A 23,349-nucleotide genomic window follows, 5' to 3' on the forward strand; every position below is an offset into this window, starting at 1 on the left:
AAGCTCTGGTGCCTACAGTTTGGACTCCTTCCTCGGACAATGTGGCCACTGACCGTTTATGAAGCCCCAATAACAACTGTGGAGAAGATGGAGCGAACCATAACTTCATACGCGAAGAAATGGCTCGGGGTCCCACGATGTCTAACTAACATCGGCCTATATGGCAAAGGGTTCCTGGAACTACCTCTCACTAGTCTAACAGAGGAATACAAGTGTTCTAAAGTAAGACTCCAGATGACACTGTGGGACTCTAGAGACAAGACCATCAGTGCTGTTGCGCCGCTCCTAGTAACTGGCCGGAAGTGGACACCATCTGATGCAGTACAGCAAGCTTCATCAGCCCTGAGGCACAAAGACATCGTGGGGCAAGTCCAGCAGGGAAGAGGAGGCTTTGGCCTTACGACAAGTAAAACAACTTGGCGAAAGGCCACAACATCAGAGTGGTCGAGGAGGTGCGGCGACAGGAGGAGGCCGCAAGAAGTGCAAAGGCGGTCTCTCTTGCCAAACAGGGGCAATGGATGCAGTGGGAAGGTGTGGAGCGGAGGAAGATCAGCTGGAAAGAACTATGGGAAATGGAAGCAAGCAAGATCAGTTTCATCATCAGAGCGACTTATGACGTGCTTCCATCACCAAAGAACCTCCATCAGTGGTACGGCGAGGATCCAACCTGTGCCCTCTGCCCAACTCCAGCGACCCTCAAACACATCATGGTAGGCTGCAAGACCAGCCTCACGCAAGGGAGATACACGTGGCGGCATAATCAGGTACTAAAAAGCCTGGCATCAGCCCTTGAGAACAGGCGGTGTGCGACCAACTCCTTGCCTCCGAGAGCAAGCAACCCCCCCCCCCCCCCCCCCCCCCAAGGGTAACAACCTTTGTCCGTGAAGGACAGAAAACATCTAAACATCCTTCCACCAGATCAGAAGAAGGAAACCTATGCAGGTCCGTGACTGGAGGATGCTGGCGGACATCGGCCGACAACTAATTTTTCCACCTGAAATTGCTTCCACCAACCTCAGGTCAGACTTGGTGTTCTGGTCCCTTTCACAGAAGACTGCTTACATCATAGAGCTCACAGTTCCATGGGAGAACTCTGTTGAGGAGGCCTATGAGCGTAAGAAGCTGCGCTACGCAGAGCTTGCAGCAGAGGCAACGCAGCGTGGCTGGAACACCAAAGTCCATCCAGTTGAAGTGGGATGCAGAGGATTTGTTGCGTCATCTACCATCAGACTGCTGAAGGAGCTTGGAATCCACGGTCAGGCTCTGCGGAAGACCATAAGACCACTCTCAGAGACGGCTGAAAGAAGCAGCCGGTGGATTTGGCTCAAGCGGAAAGACCCATGCTGGGCCCCAAGTACGTCAGGGTGAATCTTTGGGACGGTTTGACACGGGACACACGCTGAGGGCTGATCATCCTGCAGCGGGCCGCCCTTGTGGAGGGTGTATAGTGTTAAAAGGCCGAAACACCCAGTGATGCAAGGGTACACTACTGATGATGTGTCCTGTGCCCAACTGTCCTGAAGGTTACCCAGGTCAAGATATACGTATCCCCCCCCCCACCCCCCACCGATGTTGAGCGTCTACCACTCTCAACAATCAACGAATGTCGTGAAATGCTCCCCACCTATTGGCACAAGGGACTTCTTAATATCTTGTCCTGTGTATTTGATTCTATGGTACAGTGATATTCGAATTACCATACAGACATACTGGGAAAAAAAGCAAGACACACAACTACACAATTCTCTCTACACCAATGACTGCACCTCCACTGACTCCTCTGTCAAGCTTCTCAAGTTTGCGGATGACACACCCCTCATTGGACTGATCCAGGATGGGGAGGAATCTGCCTACAGACAGGAAGTGACACAGCTGGCATCCTGGTGCCATCGCAACAACCTGGAGCTCAATGCTCTTAAGACAGTGGAATTGATTGTAGACTTTAGGAGAGTTCCCCCTCCCCTCACCCCACTCATCATCAACAACACCACAGTCACATCTGTGGAGTCTTTTAAGTTCTTGGAAACCATCATCTCCAAGGACCTTAAATGGGGGGCTATCATCGACTCCACAGTCAAAATGGCACAACAGAGGATGTACTTCCTGCGGTAGCAGAGGAAGCGCAATCTGCCACAGGCAATGATGGTACAATTCTATACGGCCATCGTAGAGTCCGTCCTCACCTTCTCCACTATGGTCTGGTTTGGCTCAGCCACCAAGCGAATCGTCTGATCAGCTGAGAAAGTTATTGGCTGCAACCTTCCCTCCATTGACGAACTACACTGCAAGGCCAGGAAGCGAGCGGGTAAAACATCTGTGAAACCCCCTCTCACGCTGGCCACAAACTATTAGAATCACTTCCACTCCGGACTGTCAAAGCTGCCACAGCCAGACATAAAAACAGCTTTTTTTCCACGAGTAGTAGCTCTACTCAATAACCATAAATCTGTAGCCTCCTTTTGCTCTGGTATTTTATTTAATTCATATGTTTAATCGATAATGTTTTATTATTAATATTTTATGTGTCATTCCTAACTGTCACTGTATGCCATGTTGTCACTTGTGGGCGGAGCACCAAGGCAAATTCCTTGTATGTCAATACTTGGACAATAATCTTATTAATTAATTCATTAAGTAAGGAACCAAAAGATTTGGTTATTTTAATGACTAGAAGACTATTTGCTCTCGGGTTTTGCAGTGCGATTTCCATTTCTTTTTGTAGTTTAGATGTAAGGGGTATGCTTAAGCAGTTTTGTATATTACATATGTTGATAGTGTGATTAGCAGTAAGGATTAAAGCTGAAGGAGAATATTAATATACTGGTTGTCGGGTAGTAATCTGTCAAATTAAATTAAGCCGGAAGACAATGCATTTATAAAAGGCAAAACGATAAAGGGGATACATAATGTAATATATTTTCTGCCTCAGCTAAGAAAGGCAAAGTAATTAGATTAAAAGAAAAAACCCACTAGTTAATCCACTGTGTGTTGCATATAGCAGGCATCATTACTGGAAGAATGTGATAGGCCAGAGAGGATTTGGAGGAGATTTAAAATTACGTTGTCATGGATAGAAAGTTTAGTTATAGAGGCAGAATGAAGACATACAGACTGAAGTGCACAAAATTAAGATATCAGAATAGGATGAATGAGAAATACCTATTTCTTGAAGCAGAGAGTTTAGTAACTATGTGATAATGATTTTAATGGGGAGAGGAATTGTAGAGTTGAGGATTTTTTTAACCGAGTGGTGGTGATTCGTGGCATATTAACTGAAAGGATGGTTGAAGCAGAAACCCTGATCACACTGAAAATATCTGGATAAGCAATTAATGTACTGCAATGTTAAAGGCAAGGTCTGTGAGCTGGAAATGGGATTAGTCTAAATTAAAACTTTGCTCCCTGACCTAAGCTAGTTAAAATCCCAACACATGGAGACGTGAGGAACAGCAGACTCTGGAATCTGGCGTAGAATACAAATTGCTGGAGTGACTCAGCAGGTTAGGCAGCATCTCTGGAGGATATGGATAGGTTACATTTTTGGTGGGGACCCTTCAGACTGAATGTAGTGGGGGGGACAAAACTGAAAAAGAGGTGGGGGTGGGTCAGTCTGGCAAGTGATGGGTGGATGCAGATGAGATGGGGTTTGATTGGCAGATGGTGGACAAATACTACAGTTGAAAAGGAAACAAGGTTCATAAAGGAGACAAAATTGTGTCAGATAAGTGGAGAAGAGGAGTGAAATGTAAAGCGAGAGGGAGGGTTATAGGTGGAAGTGGACAGGGGGTGGGAGGGGTGGATAGTGGATGAAATGGGTGTGCATTGGGGTTGGATGGGCACAAGAAAATGGGGGGAGGGTTGGGATTAATCTAAAATTGGAGAACTCAATGTTCATACCTTTTGAGTTGTGAGTTACCCAGTCAGAATATGAGGTGCTGTTCCTCGAGTTTGCAAGTGGCCTCCTCCTGGCAGACCATGGCGGACGAAACATGTATTTTGCGAAACAGTTGCCTAGTCTAAGCTTGATCTTGCTTTGTAAAGGAGGCCACATCAGGAGCATTGGATGAGATTAGACTGCATACATTCACCAATACTAAATACAACAATAAGTGTAATGATACATGCAAAACCGCAGAATGGTGCAAGATTGTACTGCAAATTCAAGCAGTGTAAAAGAATATTAAGTGCAACAATGGAAGAACTAAATGTTAGAATTAGGACAAATGCATCATGGTTATCATGGATGAGGTGAGTTGGAAGGGCCAGTTTCTGTGCTGTACATTTCTATGATTCTTCTGTGTTACAACTTTCTGATTGTGTCAAAACTTTCTCTTCTTTGAAGGTTTTGTTATCTACCTACTTTCTGAAATTCTACTCTTTTGTTGAACTCAAGAGCACTCAATAACACTGTCAATACCATCACATGTCAGTTTGCTGATAATTGAGAGTGGTCTGAGGAATATTTTGCCTGTTCAAACCTGTCCTGCTTTTTAATATCAGGATATAGCTGGGCAACTTTACATATTAGTATTGTTTTTTTTATTGTCCCGTGTATCGAGACACTGGAAAATCCTTGTTTAGCAAGCTATCTAGGTAATTCAAAGGAATTCATCTCTAGTGTGTAAGAGGGAAAGAAGCTTCTTGAATCTGTTGGTATTGCTTTTGTTTTTATATCTTCGACTCAACGGGAAAGGGATGAAGAGAATGAACCTTGATTGGTGTGTGAATCTTGATTATGTTAGCTGGTTTCCCGAAGCAGGCTGGGTTTGTGTGATGGGCTGTATTGAAAACTCTGCAATTTCTTGCGATCTTGGACAGAGCAGTTGCTTTACCAAGCTGTGATTCATCTGGATATGTTGCTTTCTGTGGTGCATCTGTAGAAATTGATAGGAGTCAATGTAGACATGCTAAATTTTCTTAGCCTACTGAGGAAGTAGGGGTGTTGGTATCCTTCCTTGTTGGTAGCTTCAATGTGGTTCGACAAAACAAATTGTTAGTGATATTTACACTAAGAAACGTGAAGCTTTGGCTAATTAACCTACAAACCAGCACGTCTTTAGGATGTGCGAGGAAATCAGAACATCTGGAGGAAACCCACATAGTCACAGTTTAAGGATAAGGGGGAAATCTTTTAGGACCGAGATGAGGAAAACATTTTTCACACAGAGAGTGGTGAATCTCTGGAATTCTCTGCCACAGAAGGTAGTTGAGGCCAGTTCATTGGCTATATTTAAGAGGGAGTTAGATGTGGCCCTTGTGGCTAAAGGGATCAGGGGGTATGCAGAGAAGGCAGGTACAGGATACTGAGTTGGATGATCAGCCATGATCATATTGAATGGCGGTGCAGGCTCGAAGAGCCAAATGGCCTACTCCTGCACCTATTTTCTATGTTTCTATAGTCACGGGGAGAACGTGCAAACTCCACACGCAGCACACGAGATCAGGATCCAAGCTGGATCGCTGGTGCTGAGAGGAATTGAAAAATTATTATGAAGGATGGTTTGTCGTCTATCCTTGCTGTTTGCAGAAAGATGGGTCTTGAGTAGATGCTGGTGCTGTGACTGTACTAGAACAGTTTGTCTAGAGGCACAGTTGTGGAGTTTCAGTCTGCAGCACTAAAGCTAGAATATTTTCTAGTCCTATAGCAGTGCTAAATGGATTTTATCATTAACTCTACCACTTCAGCTCCATCATCCTTTGTGTTATAGTAGCTTTTTTGGTTAAATCCAGAAACCATACCTGTTCATAGGGATCTTATCATGTCCAAGTATTGGCTAAGCAGTAATGTTATTCCCAAAGCTTCGCTCCTCTGAGCCAAGTCTCTGTGTTTGCAATTGTATCAAAGTTCCATGTTTGACTTTGAGACTCACAAACTTAAAAATAGCATGTATGTTTATGTTCTTGCATTCCTTACCCATTTTAAACTGTCTTGTTTCTGAACAATATTTTATTCTAGTGGTATTTGTAGCTTGATCCTCTGTGAAACTTATTTCTTCTTCAGTGTCTCATTCTGGTTCCCACACTACTGCCAAATTAATGAAACCTGGCATTGCGCTTGTTATCTTCCCTGTGTGGATTTTAGCCGTAGCTCTGTTAAAAGTACAGTGGGATTACATATATCTGCCTCAATATAGGACATGGATTTTGTATCTTGAGAAATGTGGGACCTTATCAGTGCTCTACAGTTTATCTATGTTTTCTCTAATCTGCTGCTTTAAAGAATGCACAGCATCATGCAGCGAGCAGGTGGCATTTTGCTTGTTACATGTTGTCTGAAAACTATCCATTAATCCAGGGGTCGGCAACCTTGTTCTGCATAGGGGCCGGGACGCATGTCTGTGAGCGGATGGCGGGCCACATCTATCACGTGTACACATGGATCCCGCCCCCATCCCACCCCGGATGGCAGGCATCAAATCACGTGTTCACAGAAGGAAGACAAAAATGCTGGCGGAATTCAGCGGGTGAGGCAGCCTCATGCAATCCTTGCATGTCTCACCCGCTGAGTTTCTCCTGCATTTTTGTCTACCTTCGATTTTTCCTGCATATGCAGTTCTTTCTTAAACGTGTTCACAGAAGGTGCACGGCCGTGCCGGCGGCATTGCGCAGGATGCGGTACAGCCAGAGCTCGGCTCTCGGGCGCTGCTTCTCGGGGCGCCCGGCTGCTACTCGGGGCGCCCGGCGGGCCGAACGATTTCGGGGTTACGGGCCGGGGGGAAAAATCCGCCTGCGAGCCGGATGATTTCGGGTTACGCGCCGCATTCGTCCCGGGGGCCATGGGTTGCCGACCCCTGCATTAATCACACTCCCTTTTTGCAATACCATCACAATTTTTCTTGTATCATTTCTGTTTTTTAATTCTGTTTTGAAATGCCATTCTTTCTTATTGTTTGTTTGCTTCCTTTCTTTCCTACCTTTCGCCTGAAATGTTTCTACATGAGGATTGTTATCAAAATATAATAGGTACGATAATAAGAATACTTGTTTAGAAAGTAGTTAGAAAAGCAAATAATGTTACCTTTTTTTGCTAGGGGAATTGAATATGAAAGTAAGGAGGATATGTTTCCATTGTCTCGGGCACTGGTAATACCTCATCTGGTGTATTGTTTACATCATTGGTATTATTTAAGGAAGGAGGATAAGGCATTGAAAACAGTTTTGAAATGGTTTACTCAACTATTTCCTTTAATGGGCGGATTGTCTTGAGTAAATGTTAAACGAGCCAGGATTGTACTTACTGGCGTTTTCAAGCTTGAGATGGAATTTGGTGGAAAGATGGGGGAGGAAGGGGGGGGGGGGGTGTGATTTTGCTTGTGGGAGAATTTAGAACTAGGGGTCATTGTTTTACAAGTAAGCGGTCATATAGATCAACGAGGCAATATTTTGCTACAATGTTATGAGTCTTTGAAACTCTTCTGCTACTGCCCTTTGAGGAAGAGATATTTTGAAATATTTTTATGTTGTGAGTATTATCTTGATAAATAAAGACATGAAATGTTATCAAAGATGGATGGGAATGCATCGTTAGGATTACAGCCAAATTGACTTCATTAAGTGGCTGAGCACATGAGAAACTGCATATTCTTTCACCTAATTTTTATGAACGAATTGAACAGCCTTCGTTGCTTCACACTTGAAGTGTGCATTTCAATTTTCTTTATATTGTATTGCACCTTCATTATTGCAGCACAGAAGTTGAGTGAAACATGAAGTTCATAAGAGCCAGAGATATCACCTGCATTATTACAAATACATGGAGTTCAGGACATTACTAATAAATTAATTTCCCTCCTGGGTTGAATTGAATTGAATAAATTTTATTAGCCAAATATGTGTATATATAAAAGGAATTTGCCTTGCCGCTTTGCTCGCAAGTAACAACAAGATATACAGTAGACAATTAAAAATAAAACATTATAATTTAAACATATGAAGAATTAAATAAAATACCAGAAAAAAAGGAGCCTACAGACTTTTGGCTGTTGAGTAGAGCTACTGCTCGTGGAAACAAGCTGTTTTTTAAAATGTCTGGCTGTGGCGGCTTTGACAGTCTGGAGTCGCCTTCCAGAGAGGAGTGCTTCAAAGAGTTGGTGGCCAGGGTGAGAGTGGTCAGAGATGTTCTTACCCGCTCTCTTCCTGGCCCTTGCAGTGTACAGTTTGTCGATGGGGGGGCGGCGGGGGAAGGTTGCAGCCAACAACCTTCTCGGCTGATCGAATGATGCGCTGCAGCCTCCGGAAGTCATGCTTGGTGGCTGAGCCAAACCAGAACATGAAGGACAAAGTGAGGACAGACTATGATGGCAGCATAAAACTGGACCATCATTGCATGTGGTAGATTGTGTTTTCTCAGCTGCAGCAGGAGGTACATCCTCTGTTGGGCCTTCTTGACTGTGTAGTCGATGGTGGCCACCCATTTAAGGTCCCTGGAGATGATGGTTCCAAGGAACTTAATGTCTCCACAGATATGACTGCGGTGTTGTTAATGGTGTGTGGGGGGAGGGGAGGGGGAGCTCACCTAAAGTCTACAGTCAATTCCACGGTCTTAAGAGCATTGAGTAGGTATGTTGCAAAGCCTACCTGAAGATCGCTGAAAATCTGTCCCAGCCCGTGTGCGCGATTTTGGCGCCGTTTAGAGGGGGGCGGGTTTAAAACGCGATTTTCCCTAGGCTGTTCAAATCGAGGTTTTTCAGCCTAGTTAATTATTAACGAAAAATCGCTGGAAGATTCCGTAGCTGGAGCTATTTTTAGTTTTAAGGGCTTTCTTTACTTGTTATAGTAGGTTAAAAATTAACCTCTAAACCCGCGACCGCCGACAACGGGTCGGATCTCACACAGGGGAAAACGGAAGGTAGGCTGTTTATTTTTACGTTAAAAAGGGCTTCTTAAGATCCCTTTATACAAAGTTTAAGGTTGCGAGTAGCTAATTTGGGCCCCATTATATCCCGCAGTATTTTTCTGGGCATTTGAGGGCACAAATCTACCGCAATGTGAACGTTCTAAACCAGCGCGTTCACAGGATCCCACTAGAAAGCTGATTTAAATGGACTTTAATTTACAGCAATTGAACACTAAATTCCTTCCATTTGGCCTATAAATTAATGTAAATGAGATTTTAAAATCATGTTTTATTGTGAATTATTTGTGAATATTATTTGGACACTTAGGCTATTTAAAAATGTTAATCATTTATTAAGAAATGGATAGATGTTTAGATCTAGTAATTGAAGTTTGAAATTAGCTACAATTGGGTAACTAACTAATTATATGCTTTAATTTCAGGTCATCCAAGTAAGATTATTTTATATTTGTTTCAGAATGATTCAATCTATGATAACTGAAAATTTCATTCAGTTCTCTTAATTTTTAAGAAAGTTATGTGCTTTTGACTGTCCACGATCACAGCTTTTTTGTTATGTCCATAGAAAATCAATAGGGAACAAGATGCTAATTTCCGAGTATGAAAATGGCCATAACTTTTTAAATACTTGAGATATGAAAGTGAATTAGGTGTCAAATTAAACTTCTTTTTATGCTTTATCTGATGGGATAAATTGCAGACTTGATTTTTAAAATCTCAAAATTTTGTAACATTGCTACATTGAGCTCCAGGTTGTTACAATGGCACCAGGACGCCAGCTGTGTCACTTCCTGTCTGTAGGCAGATTCCTCCCCATCCTGGATAAGTCCAATCAGGGTTGTGTCGTCCGCAAACTTGAGAAGCTTGACAAAGGAGTCTGTGGAGGTGCAGTCGTTGGTGTAGAGAGAGTAAAGGAGAGGAGAGAGTATGCAGCCTTGCGGTGCTCCTATGCTGAGAGTCTGCGGGTGCGAGGTGCTTTCTCAGCCTCACATGCTGCTTCCTGTCTCAGGAAGTTGATGATCCACTGACAGAGGGGCTCAGGCACAGTCAACTGGGAAAGTTTGGAGTGTAGTAGCTCTGGTGTTGGTGTTCAATGGTGTTGAATGCAGTTCTAAAATCCACAAACAAAATCCTTGCATAGGTCCCTTGGCAGTCCAGGTGCTGGAAGATGAAGTGCAGGCCAAGGTTCACTGCATCGTTTACTGATCTGGAGAGGGTCCAGCAGAGGGTTTGTGATATTTTTCAGGTGGGCCAGCACAGGTCCTTCTAGGGTCTTCATGATTACAGAGGTCAGTGCGACAGGCCTGTAGTCATTAAGACCATTAATCCTTGGCTTTTTGGGTACAGGAACAATAGTGGAGACTTTGAAGCAAGCAGGGACAGTGCAGGTTTGCAGGGACCAATTGAAAATATCTGTAGAGACTGGTGCCAGTTGTTTGGCACAGAGCTTGAGGGTAGAGGTTTATGGTATTGTTAAACAAAGGCATCAGTCCTCTTTGATTCATACAATTCACCATTATTTTTGCAGTATGAAAGTGTCCAATAAAGTCTCTGTATTGTTTAATGCACTTTTGGGGGAAATTTCTGTGATGTGGCCTCCAGCTCGTAACAGGCGCATTCATTCAATAATTATGTCTCTGATACTTCTGTTGTGAAATTATACATTTATTTCAATAGCATATTTAATCAAAAATGAACAAATTAATTCTTTATCCACAATTTACTGAAATGTAATGAGAAATGTTATTTTAAACATGCCACTTGAAACAACTAAATTTTATTTTACCAAAAGCGCGCACCTATACCTGGGCTATAGTACGGGTTTCGACTTCATCTGCGGGCTTGTCCCTGACCAACGGACCCAGGCTCGTCCGTGGTTCCAGCGGTGTCTTCTTTCTCGGCCCCGGTTACGGCCCCATCCCAAGCCACGGGCTCGGCTCTCACTCCAGCTCGAGCACCAGGCTAGGCTCCAGTCAGGGCCCGGTACCACCCTCGCCACCAGGTGTCGGGCGCCGGCAGCCGCCGCACGAGCGCTGGAGTGGTCCTCCCTCCCAGAGTGTCCCGAACACAATACTCCACCACTCACCCATAGGTCCCAATACTCACCACTCCCTAGAGAGGGAGAGGTAGAAGAGAGGGAGTGGTGGTGGTAGAGAGGGAGGGGGGGCAGAGAGGGAGGGGAGGGGTGTGTGATATCACTCGAAGCTCATGGAATATGCTGTGTGTGAAAGGGGCTACAAGGCGAGCATTCGTGTAATATTTTTGTGAAAATCTAAAGATACACATATATACACACATACAAGATGAGAGTTTTAGTATATTACCAGACCAACTGGAACCCGTTGGGTCCCTGTCACACGGGAGGCCTGGTCCTCCAACGCAATCCGTTCCCCAACGCAATATTACACCACTAACCTGTATCCCCACGGGAGGCGTGGTTCCCCCAACTGAAGTCGTTACCGAACATAAGATTCCAGCACTCCCCTGCCTCCCTCAGCGGTGGAATTAAAAAAAAATTCCAATTGCACCTCCCCTGCCTGCTCCGGCAGTTCCAATTGCAATACCAATTGGCACTCCCCCTCCTGTTGAAGGACTAAGTTCAGAGTGTTCCTGTCTTGCAACTTTGTACCGAAGTGAGTTGGAAGCTGTGAAGAATGATTTTAACAGTAAAAATCTTGTGAAAGTCGGCATTTTGTTAAGCTTTAATCGCAAATAACTTGTGAAATATAGGATCAAATCTTAATTGAACCTGATCATTTTTTGCAAAAATATAAAGACACACATACAAGAGAGGGGTGTGTGGGCAGGGGGGCTTGTGGGGGGGAGGGGTGTGTGATATCACTCGAAGCTCATGAAATATTCTGTGTGTGAAAGGGGCTACAAGGCGAGCATTCGTGTAATGTTTTTGTGAAAATCTAAAGACACACATATATACACACATACAAGATGAGAGTTTTAGTATATTACCAGACCAACTGGAACCCGTTGGGTCCCTGTCACACGGGAGGCCTGGTCCTCCAACGCAATCCGTTCCCCAACGCAATATTACACCACTAACCTGTATCCCCACGGGAGGCGTGGTTCCCCCAACTGAAGTCGTTACCGAACATAAGATTCCAGCACTCCCCTGCCTCCCTCAGCGGTGGAATTAAAAAAAAATTCCAATTGCACCTCCCCTGCCTGCTCCGGCAGTTCCAATTGCAATACCAATTGGCACTCCCCCTCCTGTTGAAGGACTAAGTTCAGAGTGTTCCTGTCTTGCAACTTTGTTCCGAAGTGAGTTGGAAGCTGTGAAGAATGATTTTAACAGTAAAAATCTTGTGAAAGTCGGCATTTTGTTAAGCTTTAATCGCAAATAACTTGTGAAATATAGGATCAAATCTTAATTGAACCTGATCATTTTTTGCAAAAATATAAAGACACACATACAAGAGAGGGGTGTGTGGGCAGGGGGGCTTGTGGGGGGGAGGGGTGTGTGGGCGGGGGGGTTTGTGTGGGGGAGAGGGGTGTGTGGGAGTGCGGGAGCTGTGGGGGGAGAGGGGTTGTGGGCGGGGGAAGTAAGCTTGGAGAAAAGACGGGAGAAGAGCCGTGGGGGAGAGGGGGGGAGAAGCCAGCGAGGGGGACCAGAGGGGTAGTGGCAGATGACATCGGCGCCATCTCCGACTCGTGGCTAGGCTGGGTCTCCGACACTGGGCTGGGCAGGGGGGCCTGTGGGAGGATGGGTGTGTGGGTGGGGGGGTTTGTGTGGGGGGAGAGGGGTGAGTGGACCTGGGGGAGTTGTGGGGGGAGAGGGGTGTGTGGGTGGGGGGGGGGAAGTGAGCTTGGAGAAAAGACGGGGGAAGAGCCATGGGGGAGAGGGGGGCATCACGGGGGGGGGGGGGGAGAGGGGAGGAGGAGCCATCGAGGGTGACCAGAGGGGTAGTGGCTGGAATTGGCGATGCGATGGGGACTCACAGCGGGGGCTGGTCGTTCTCCTCCGCCGGGATAAGAGCCTTCGCTATACGTTTGGCAACATCTCTGACTCCAGGCTGGGCTGGGTCTCCGACTCATGGCTGGGCTGGGTCTCCGACGTTGGACTGGGCTGCGTCTCCGACACTGGCTGTCCCCCCACAGGGCTGTGTCTCCCATGCTGGGCTGGACTGGGCAAGGTCTCCGACGCTGGACTGGGTCAGGTCTCCGACGCTGGGCTGCTCGGGGCTGGGCTAGGGTCCCTCCGAAAGTCCAGTTGCTTCAGGTCCCTCCAAAAGTCCGGTTGGAAATGGCGCAGGAAGGGGTGGATCGTCCTGGGGAGTGACAAGGGAAGAGACTAATCTGTGCGGCGCTGACTGGCAGGAGAAGAGATCAATCTACGCACGCGTGGTTTTTAATATTTTTAAACCTCTCTAACTTTTACGACATTCAACTGATCGGAACAAAACTTTGTGCACTCGCAGTACAGGAGAACGGTGAGTGAACTGGCGAAAAAGTGTAGCGCTGTCACGAAACATTTTTGCGCAAATAGAAAGACTGCCAAACCGGAAGATAACGAGATCAGAGTTGTAGTTATGTATAGATAAGTTAAGAAATAAAGCATAAAATGTTCAGTGAAGATGCTCTCTGCCTAGAGGGGAAAATGTGAATCAGAATATGTAAAAACTTTATCGTTACCGCGTGGTGTTTTTACGAATATCTAAAGACACACACATATGCGCACACATATATATATATATATATATATATATACACACTTACAAGATCAGAGTTTTAGTGTACACTAGACCAAGTGCAGACCCGTTGGGAGGCGTGGTCCTCCAACTCAAGCCATTCCCGAATGTAAGATTCTAGCACTCCCCTTGCCTCCCTCAGCAGTGCTCTTAAAAAAATCCAATTGCACTTGCCCTGCGTGTTGCAATAGCAATTCGCCCTCCCCCTGCTAATCTATCCATTGTGACGTCATCAGTTGAAACTGCCATCGTGACATCATCAGTTGAAGCTAGTCGGTTTGAAATTCAAGGTATTTAGATTTTTTTTAAACTTTAATCAGTAATGTCAAGAAATATAGCATAAAATGTTCAGTGAAAGTGATCTGCCTGGAGGGGGAAAATGTGAATCAGAATATCTAAAAATCTTGTGAGTGTTGGCATTTTTAAAGCTTTAATAGAAAATAGATGCAGGAGGAGGCCATTCGGCCCTTCGAGCCAGCACCACAGTCGCGAATAACGTGTCAAATATAGGATGAAATCTTCATTGAGGCTGATCTCTGCTAGCTGAGCCATTGTGACGTCATCAGTTAAAGATTTTAATTTCAAAGTCTTTTGACTTTTTAATACTTTTAATCAGTAATGAGTTGAGAATAAGTCGAGAAATAAAGCATAAAATGTTCAGATAAGGTGTTCCCGGCCTCGACGGGAAAAATGTCAATCAGAATATGTAAAAATGTAATTGTTACCGCGTAGTATTTTTGCGATGATGTACAGACAACCACATATACACACACCTACACACATGTTCAAGATCAGCCTTTTAATAAGTATATGATATGATGTTATGATAGATAGATAGATATCTTTTTTTTAAACTTTAATCACCAATAAGTTGTGAAATAATGCATCGTCTTAAGTGAATTTGATCACTGCTTAGAGGGGGAAAATGTGAGTCAGAATATGTAAACATTTTATCCATTTTGGCGAAAATATAAAGACACACGCATACAAGATGAGAGTTTTCAAGTTATATACCAGACCAAGTGCAGACCCGTTGGGTCTCCCCCGTAGCCCCCACGGGAGGCGTAGTCCTCCAACTCAACCCATTGCCGAAGGTAAGATTCGAGCACTCCTCAGCAAAGATCATAGCTCGTAAGTCTCCCCCAGCACTGGAGTTGAAATAAAAATCCCAACAGCACCTTCCCAATTGCAATACCACTTGACCCTCCCCCTCCTGTCCTGCCAGGAGCTATGATGGCAACATTGTTGCAAATGTGCACTTGCTTTGAGATGCCATTGAACTGAAAAGTTCAGAGTGTTCCTGCCAGAGTTTCCGTCTTGCAACTTTGTATTGAAGTGTGTTGGAAGCTCTGAGAAATGATTTTAAGTGGGAAAAACCATTTTAAATGCAAAGTTTTGTCAGATCTTTGAACATTTTCATTAATAGCTCGAGAAATGAATTTTTCAGATGAGGCAAATTCGTAGTCCACGGGATAAATCTCTACAGGAATATGTAAAGATTTTACCGTTAGAACGTCGTTTTTTCGAGCAGATGTGTTTATACAGCCACACGCATCCAAGATCAAAGTTTTAATATTTATAAGAAAGATGTATAGATATATAGATAGATAGATGTGTAACGACAAAGAACAATGAAATTCCGACTTGCCGCAGCTTAACGCAGCTTAAACACATTGTACTTAAATAAAAATATATAATAATCAAAAAACTCAATAAATCAATAACCATAATATTAGGTGACCATAATCTAAAAACAGATGTCCGGGTTGCTGAGCTGGTATGGTGCAGCGTTTGAGACCCCGATGGTTGCTGGGAAGAGCCTATTGAACACAGTGGTTATGGTTTCCAGCCTCATGTGCCACCTTCCCAATGAAGGAGCAAAATGTGAGTGTGGCCAAAGTGGTGAAGATCTCTACTGTATCTGTAGAAGTTCAAGAGAGCATTTGTCAACATATTGAATCTCCTCAATCTTCTAAGAAAGTAGAGACATTGATGAGTTTTCTTTATGCATTAATGTACTGGACACAGTTCAACATATTGAAAATCCAGCGGCGACCAGAACAAGTTATGACTCTTTGGGCGACTACTCACGACCATACAGGCTTCACCCCGCGACATGTCTCCTCAGTCGCCCATAGAGTCGTAGCGTCATTCTGGTCGCCACTGGATTTTCAACATGTTGACATTTTTCGGCGACCTGCAACGACCTTTGACGGGTGCTGGCAGTCGCCAAAAAAGTTGCGTAAGTGAGACAGGCCCATTAGGATTGAGTTACACAGGGATGAGCAGAGACCCAGTTTTTTGAGTTTAAGTTTGGAGGGAGTAATAGTGTTACATAGAAACATACAAAGTAGGTGCAGGAGGAGGCCATCTGACCCTTCGAGCCAGCACTGCCATTCATTGTGATCATGGCTGATCATCCACAATCAGTAATCCGTGCCTACCTTCTCCCCATTTGTCTCAACACAGTTGTAGTTGATGAATAATAGATTCAATTCAGTTTTATGCTATTTTAGCAGCAAATGCACCTACTCATTTCTAGACATTCTGGGAAGAATAATTGGTTTATCTATCACAGCTAATCAGCTAGCTATGTAGCAAAGATTCCTTTTACTAAGATGGTACTATATACTAGTAACTGTGTGGCCAGCGCAGTTCCAACACAATCTTCAAATTCGCCAATGATGCCACTTTAATTGGATGAATAATGGGTTACGATAATCCCAGTATAGGAGGAGGTCAAATATCTGATTGAATGATGCCAGAAAATAAACTTGCTCACAACGTCAGCAAGACCAAGGAACTGATTCTTAACTTCAGGTAGGAAACCCCAAGGATACATGAACCTGTCTTCATCGATGGGACTGGCGGTGAAGAGAGTCAAAAGCGTCAAGTTCTGCATGTTCATATTTATGAGGATCTATCCTGGGACCGGGACATTGTTGCAGTTCCAAAGAAAGCTCATTAATGGCTCTTTCCTTAGAAGACTGAGGAGATTTGGTTTGCCAACAAATACTCTATTGAACAAAGACAACCAATATTATCAAAGACGCATGCCTTCCTGGCCATGTTCTCGTTTCGTTTCTGCCATCTGGAAGAAGGAGCAGGAGTCTGAAAATCATGACCACCAGTTTCAAGAATACCTATTCCCCAGCAATGATCAGGCTCTTGAACACTGCACAATGCTAACTTCAACAACTATGAACTCCTATAGACTGTTGTCGGTTGCTCTAAGAACTTTTTTACACCAGTATTACATCTAATAAAGTATTGAATTTAAAAATATATATATTTTCTGTGTCTATTGCGTTTATGGGTCAGTTAAGCTGCTGCAGTTATGAATTTCATTGTTCCGTTGTCGGCTCATGTGACAGTTAAACACTCTTGACTACTCTGGATCCAGTTTAACTGCTGAAATCTATGGAGATTTCTTCAGCTGAGGACTGTTAAGCCAACCTAGTTGGAGGTGGGGAGAAAGCATTTGCTTAAAATTGTTCTCCAAAATCATGATTACAGTGTTATACCTTTGAGACCATGAATGCACACTGCGACATAAAATCATGGGAATGATAAAGACCATTACAGAGTGTGATGGTGTGGTCTTATGCAGCAAAAACTTCATATTTATTGTACCTAATGTACTGACTAAAATGATCATAAAATATACATTTCAAATGGCCAGAATTTTGCCTTTGCTTATCTTTACTCCACAGTACTGGGATCTCGTGCAGGACAGAGGCACGTGAGAGGCTAGAAGTTGGTATGGAGGGTGGTGTGGGAAAGGTTAGTGGACAGAATAGGCAGGTGAAAGGCGGAAAGCGAGGAAGGAGGGTTGGTTTAAACTGCATGTATTTTAATGCAAGGGGCCTGACGGGTAAGGTAGATGAGTTTAGGGCATGGATAGGTACGAGCGACTGGGACGTTGTAGCCATGACTGAAACTTGGTTAAGGGACGGGCAGGACTGCCAGCTCACTGTTCCGAGGTACAGGAGCATCAGGAGAGACAGGAGTGATGGAAAAAGAGGAGGGGGGTTGCATTGTTGGTTAAGCAGGATAACACGGCTGTGTTCAGTGGTGACATTACGGATGGTTCGTCTAGTGAGTCTATATGGGTGGAGCTGAGGAACAAGAAAGGGATGTTCAACTTGTTGGGAGTGTACTACAGACCCCCGGAATTAGAAGAACAAATGTGCTGGGAGATTACAGACAGCTGCAGGTCAAATAAGGTTGTTGTAGTAGGGGATTTTAACTTTCCCAATATAGACTGGGAAAATCATAGCTTGAAGGGTTTAGATGGGGTGCACTTCCTCAAAAGTGTTCAGGAGAGTTTTCTTAAGCAGTATGCGGAGGCCCGTACATGTGAGAGGCCAACGCTGGATCTAGTATTGGGAAGGGCAAGTTGATGAAGTGTGTGTGGAGGAGCATTTTGGGACCAGTGACCACAGTTCGATTAGCTTTAAGATAATTATGGATAGGGACGGAGAGGGTCCATATATTAAAGTGCTCAACTGGGGTAAGGCCAACTTTAAGGGTATGAGAGAAGGTCTCGCTCAAGTTGACTGGAGCAGGTTATTCGAGGGGAAAGCAACATCGGCCAAGTGGGATGTTTTTAAAAGTGTACTGAAGAAAGCTCAGGATGTGTACGTCCCCGTTAGAGTGAAGGACAAAGCAGGCAAACATAAGGAAGCTTGGCTGAGGGAAATTGCGATGTTAGTCAAAAACAAGAAGGATGCATGGGACAGGTATAGGCGGCTTGGATCAAGTGCATCCATGAAGGAGTTTTGGGAACTAAGGAGTAAACTATAAAAGGGAAATCAGAAGGGCAAAAAGGGGCCAGGAGATAGCTCTGGCAGGTAGCATTAATAACAATCCCAAAAGATTTTATAAATACATAAGGGGGAAAGGGGTAACTAGAGAGAGAGAGTGGGACCTCTCACGAATCAAAGCGGTCACCTCTGGGTGTCTGGAGAGCAGTCAGGGTTACCTTTGAAGAAGTACTGAAGGTACTGTCGGGTTTGAAGGTAGACAAATCTCCAGGGCCTGATCAGATATATCCGAGGACATTGCGGGGAAACTAGAGTGGAAATTGCGGCAGCCCTGGTTGAAATTTACGAGTCATCTTTAAATACAGGAGAGGTGCCGGAGGACTGGAGGGTGGCAAATGTGCCTCTTTTCAAGAAGGGCTGCTGGGAAAATGCTGGGAACTATAGGCTGGTGAGCTTAACATCTATGGTAGGTAAATTACTGGAGAGTATTCTGAGGGATAGGTTATACAGGCATTTGGATGGGCAAATGCTGATTAGGGATAGTCGTCATGGTTTTGTACGTGGAAGGTCGTGTCTCACAAACCTGGTTTTTTTTTAAAGACGTGACTAAAAGGGTTGATGAGTGCAGAGCTGTAGATGTTGTGTACATGGACTTCAGTAAAGCATTCGACAAGGTTCCGCATGTTAGGCTGCTCTGGAAGGTTAGATCGCTTGGGATCCAAGAAGAGATAGCTGAATGGATAGCAAATTGGCCCCATGGAAGGAAGCAGAGGGTGATGGTGGAAGGTTGCTTCTCGGACTGGAGGCCTGTGACTAGTGGTGTGCCTCAGGGTTCTATGTTGGGCCTGTTACTGTTTGTTAATCTACATCAATGATTTGGATGAGAACATACAGGGCAAGATTAGCAAGTTTGCTGATGATACAAAAGTTAGTGGTTTTGCAGAAAGTGAAGATGGTTGTGAAAGATTGCAGCAGGATCTGGATCGATTGACCAGGTGGACGGAGGAATGGTTGATGGAATTTAATACAGAAAAGTGTGAGGTGTTGCATTTCGGGACATCGAACAAGGGCAGAACCTACACAATAAATGGTAGGCCTCTGGGTAGTGTTGTAGAGCAGAGGGTACTAGGAGTACAGGTGCATGGTTCCTTGAAAGTCGAGTCGCAGGTAGATAAGGTGGTCAAAAAGGCATTTGGCACTTTGGCCTTCATCAATCAGAGTATTGAGTATAGAAGTTGGGAGGTCATATTGCAGTTGTATAAGGCGTTGGTGAGACTGCATTTAGAATATTGTATTCAATTCTGGGCCCCATGTTATAGGAAAGTTATTGTCAAGCTTGAAAGGGTTCAGAAAAGATTTACAAGGATGTTGCCAGGACTAGAGAGTTTGAGCTATAGGGAGAGGTTGAGTAGGCTGGGTCTCTATTTCATGGAGCGCACGAGGATGAGGGAAGATCTTACAGAGGTATACAAAATCATGAGAGGAATAGATCGGATAGATGCACAGTCTTTTGCCCAGAGTAGGGGAATCGAGGACCAGAGGACATAAGTTCAAGGTGAAGTGGAAAAGATTTAATAGATATCCGAGGGGTAACTTTTTCACACAAAGGGTGGTGGGTGTCTGGAACAAGCTGCCAGACGAGGTAGTTGAGGCTGGGACTATCCCCTCTTTTAAGAAACAGTTAGACAGGTACATGGATAGGACCGGTTTGGAGGGATATGGACCAAGCGCAGGCAAGTGGGACTAGTGCAGCTGGGACATTATTGACGGTGTGAGCGTTGGGTCGAAGGGCCTGTTTCCACACTGTATCACTCTATCACTCTCTGACTCTAAAGTGCAAAATACCTTTAAAGATAAAGTGTACAATTAATGTTTGCATTGACTGTACTCTTAATGCCTTGTGGGAATAAGACTAATATCTATTATTTTGAGCTATTAATGCCAGCTATCTAATTTGTTAGCTTGACTAGTTTGAAGAACAACTCCATGAATCATATATTGAGACCGGGTTTTTGTGAAGATAATAAGTTCACTTGTCTGACTTGTTTTATTTTTACAACAACTCTATTTGAGGTCACTCACCATGTGTATTAAATTTTTGCAATGATTTGTGGAATTTACTTTTTCAAATTGTGGAGCTCAAATGCAACCAACCTTGAACAATATAATCGTGTTTCTATTAATTTTTTCAGGAATTGTTGTAATGGTATATCTTTAATTGCATGTACGAATATTGTACAATATACATTGATTTTCAGTTAATGATTTTCTTCTCTGCAGGATAACATTTTGCCATCTGCCCTTCCAGAGTAAATGGTTGTATGTTGGCACGGAAAGAGGGAATGTACATATTGTCAATGTGGAGTCCTTCACGCTCTCAGGCTATGTCATTATGTGGAATAAAGCCATTGAACTGTAAGTGCTTCATTCTTATGGATGGTTAATAATGTATTTTCAAGACAAAATGTTTTATCTTCGATTCATATGTGTCTTTATCTATGTTTACTAGCTCAGTAATTTATCAAAACTTTAATTTATGTTCAGAGCCCAGATTTAGCTTGCAATGTCAAACATGAAGTATTTTTGTCAATTATTATTCCTCATATTTGCACGGTTAAACCAATTTTAGTTCACGTAATAATGCAATTCTTCCACACCCAATCATTTGAGTATTGGTAGATTGAAATAATGCCTCGTGGCTCAACCAAAAATGTTTGAAACCAGAGAGTTTGCAACCAGGGAGTGGCGATCCCCATGCCATGTGCAATTGTCGTTTCAACTTACAACCATGAGGAGACTTCCGGTGGCGCTATAGAGGGTTAGGACACACGTGAAACACCTCCGCACCGTTTCGATTAAAACTACTGGAAGAATGGAACGCACGGATCGCTAAACATACTCACCGGCAGAGGCCTAGCAGACCGGTAAGTGGACGTCATAATTACGCGACTCGTGTAATTACCGATAATGTCGCCCAAAAAACAGAAAAAAACCGAAGAGGAAGGCCGCGGTGAAGCCTCGACCTTGCCTGAAGAGCAGCCCCGAGAGGAAACGGAAACTCAAACACCGGCCCTGGAGGGCATTGGAGCCCTTCTACGTCGGGAACTTTCGACTGTGAAGCAAGAGATCTGTGATAAGATAAGAAACAAGAGGACATGACTTCAGAATTAAGGGACAGAAGTTTAGGGGTAACATGAGGGGGAACTTCTTTACTCAGAGTGGTATGAGCATCCAGTGGAAGTGGTGGAGGCAGGTTCGATGGTATCATTTAAAAATAAATTGGATAGGCATATGGATGAGAAGGGAATGGAGGGTTATGGTATGAGTGCAGGCAGGTGGGACTAAGGGAAAATAATTGTTCGGCACGGACTTGTAGGTGGCCTGTTGAGATGGCCTGTTTCCGTGCTGTAATTGTTATATGGTTATTCTCGCATAGAAGAGGTAAATACCAATTTAAAAAGGGGAATTCAAAGCCTGGAAACCGATATCAGCCACAAGCTGGAATCTGTTCTGGCTATCTCACATACACACAGTGAGGCTATCCGTGAGCTGGAAATAGCAACGGCAACAAACTCCGAGGCTACACACAGACTGAAAGTTGAAGTGGAGCGCATCTCCGGTTTACTATCTAAAGCGACAGAAAAATGCCTAGATTTGGAGGGGTGCTCCAAACGTCAGAACCTAAGGATTGTTGGAGTGAAAGAAGGCAAAGAACATGGTCAAAACCTCCGCGACTTTACGGCTCAACTACTTCAGGATGTACTCGCTTTGGAGGAAAAACCAGTACTCGACCGGGCACACAGAGCTGTGAGAACCCGGCCGGACGACAACGCCCCACTGAGACATCTGATCCTGCAGGTGCATCACTGCTACGTTCTGGAGGCAATCCTGCGTAAAGTGGCCATGGACAGAAATTTAACATTCCAAGGACAAAAGATACGAATTTTCAGAGACTTTCCCTCTGAAGTAGCCAAGAAAAGAGCACTCTTTTCCAAGACGAGCCATTCTGAGGGGTGTACCAGGCATCCGATTTGGGCTGTTATACCCTGCCAAGCTCTGTGTCACATACAAAGATGTTGAATCCTGCTTTATTGATCCAAATAAAGCATTGCAGTTTCCCCAGGACATTGCCGGAGCTGACAGGGTATAAGTACCTGCTTATAGAATTCATAAGTTACAAGCTGTTACAGACTTACGATCTGCTAATATGTCAAAATAGTATTGACCGAAAGTTAATTAATATGAGATGTATGTCAGTTAAAACTAATACACAGCTACTTACTCATACCCCAATATAAATTCCTAACTGGAGGGGAATGCTGAGACCCTTAAAAGGGAAAAAAATCTTCACATTTTGTTCTGTTTAGTTTTCCTAACTCCTTAAGGTGCGGGACTATCTTACTATCTAAAATCTTATATTAATGATAGTATCTACAGTATACTGTAAGGAAGTTAACTTCAATTTAACCACTGATTTGTGGTATCTGTTAGCAACATTCTTATGTTGTAGTTTTCTTTGTTTCTCTTTTCTTCCTTCTGAACCTTTTAGTAAATATCTTATCACCTTGTACTAGTGTACATTTTCCTTGGAGATATCTTGGGGGGGTAGGGGTAAAGGGCGAGGGGCTCACTCATCCTACATCTAAAATAAATATTTTAATTATTGCGTTGGACCATTTAACTCAGCAGAGACCATATAATTTTTGATATGCAAGATGATGTAGTTAGAAAAACAGGGGGGAAAGGAATCACGTTCTGTAGTTGGACCAGCATGGGTGCTAATGAACCAATAAAAAGGGGTAAAATACTAGCCCACTTAAAATTTCTTAATACTGACATAATATTCCTTCAGGAGACTCACCTCAAGAACGAAGCACATAACAGACTGAGGGGTGGGTGGATTGGACAGTTATATCACACTACATTCTTTTCTAAAGCCAGAGAAACTGCAATTTTAATCCATAAAGGTATTCCGTTTAAACATAAGTCCACAATAGTTGACAAGGAGGTATACTATAGTATC

The 23,349-nt window shown here is 43.9% G+C and overlaps 1 protein-coding gene across 6 annotated transcripts in view; it reads left to right on the forward strand.

The window, feature by feature from the left end:
* The window catches only part of stxbp5 (syntaxin binding protein 5), a 245,187-nt gene that overhangs the window by 55,019 nt on the left and 166,819 nt on the right, over positions 1–23,349 (forward strand). For all 6 annotated transcript variants that reach the window (XM_033026117.1, XM_033026118.1, XM_033026119.1 and 3 more), the window contains exon 5: positions 20,607–20,741. In XM_033026117.1, coding sequence (XP_032882008.1) covers positions 20,607–20,741 — 135 coding nt within the window. The remainder of the gene's footprint in view (positions 1–20,606; positions 20,742–23,349) is intronic.

This window comes from Amblyraja radiata, chromosome 8 (assembly GCF_010909765.2).
Source record: "Amblyraja radiata isolate CabotCenter1 chromosome 8, sAmbRad1.1.pri, whole genome shotgun sequence".
Classification (NCBI taxonomy): domain Eukaryota; kingdom Metazoa; phylum Chordata; class Chondrichthyes; order Rajiformes; family Rajidae; genus Amblyraja; species Amblyraja radiata.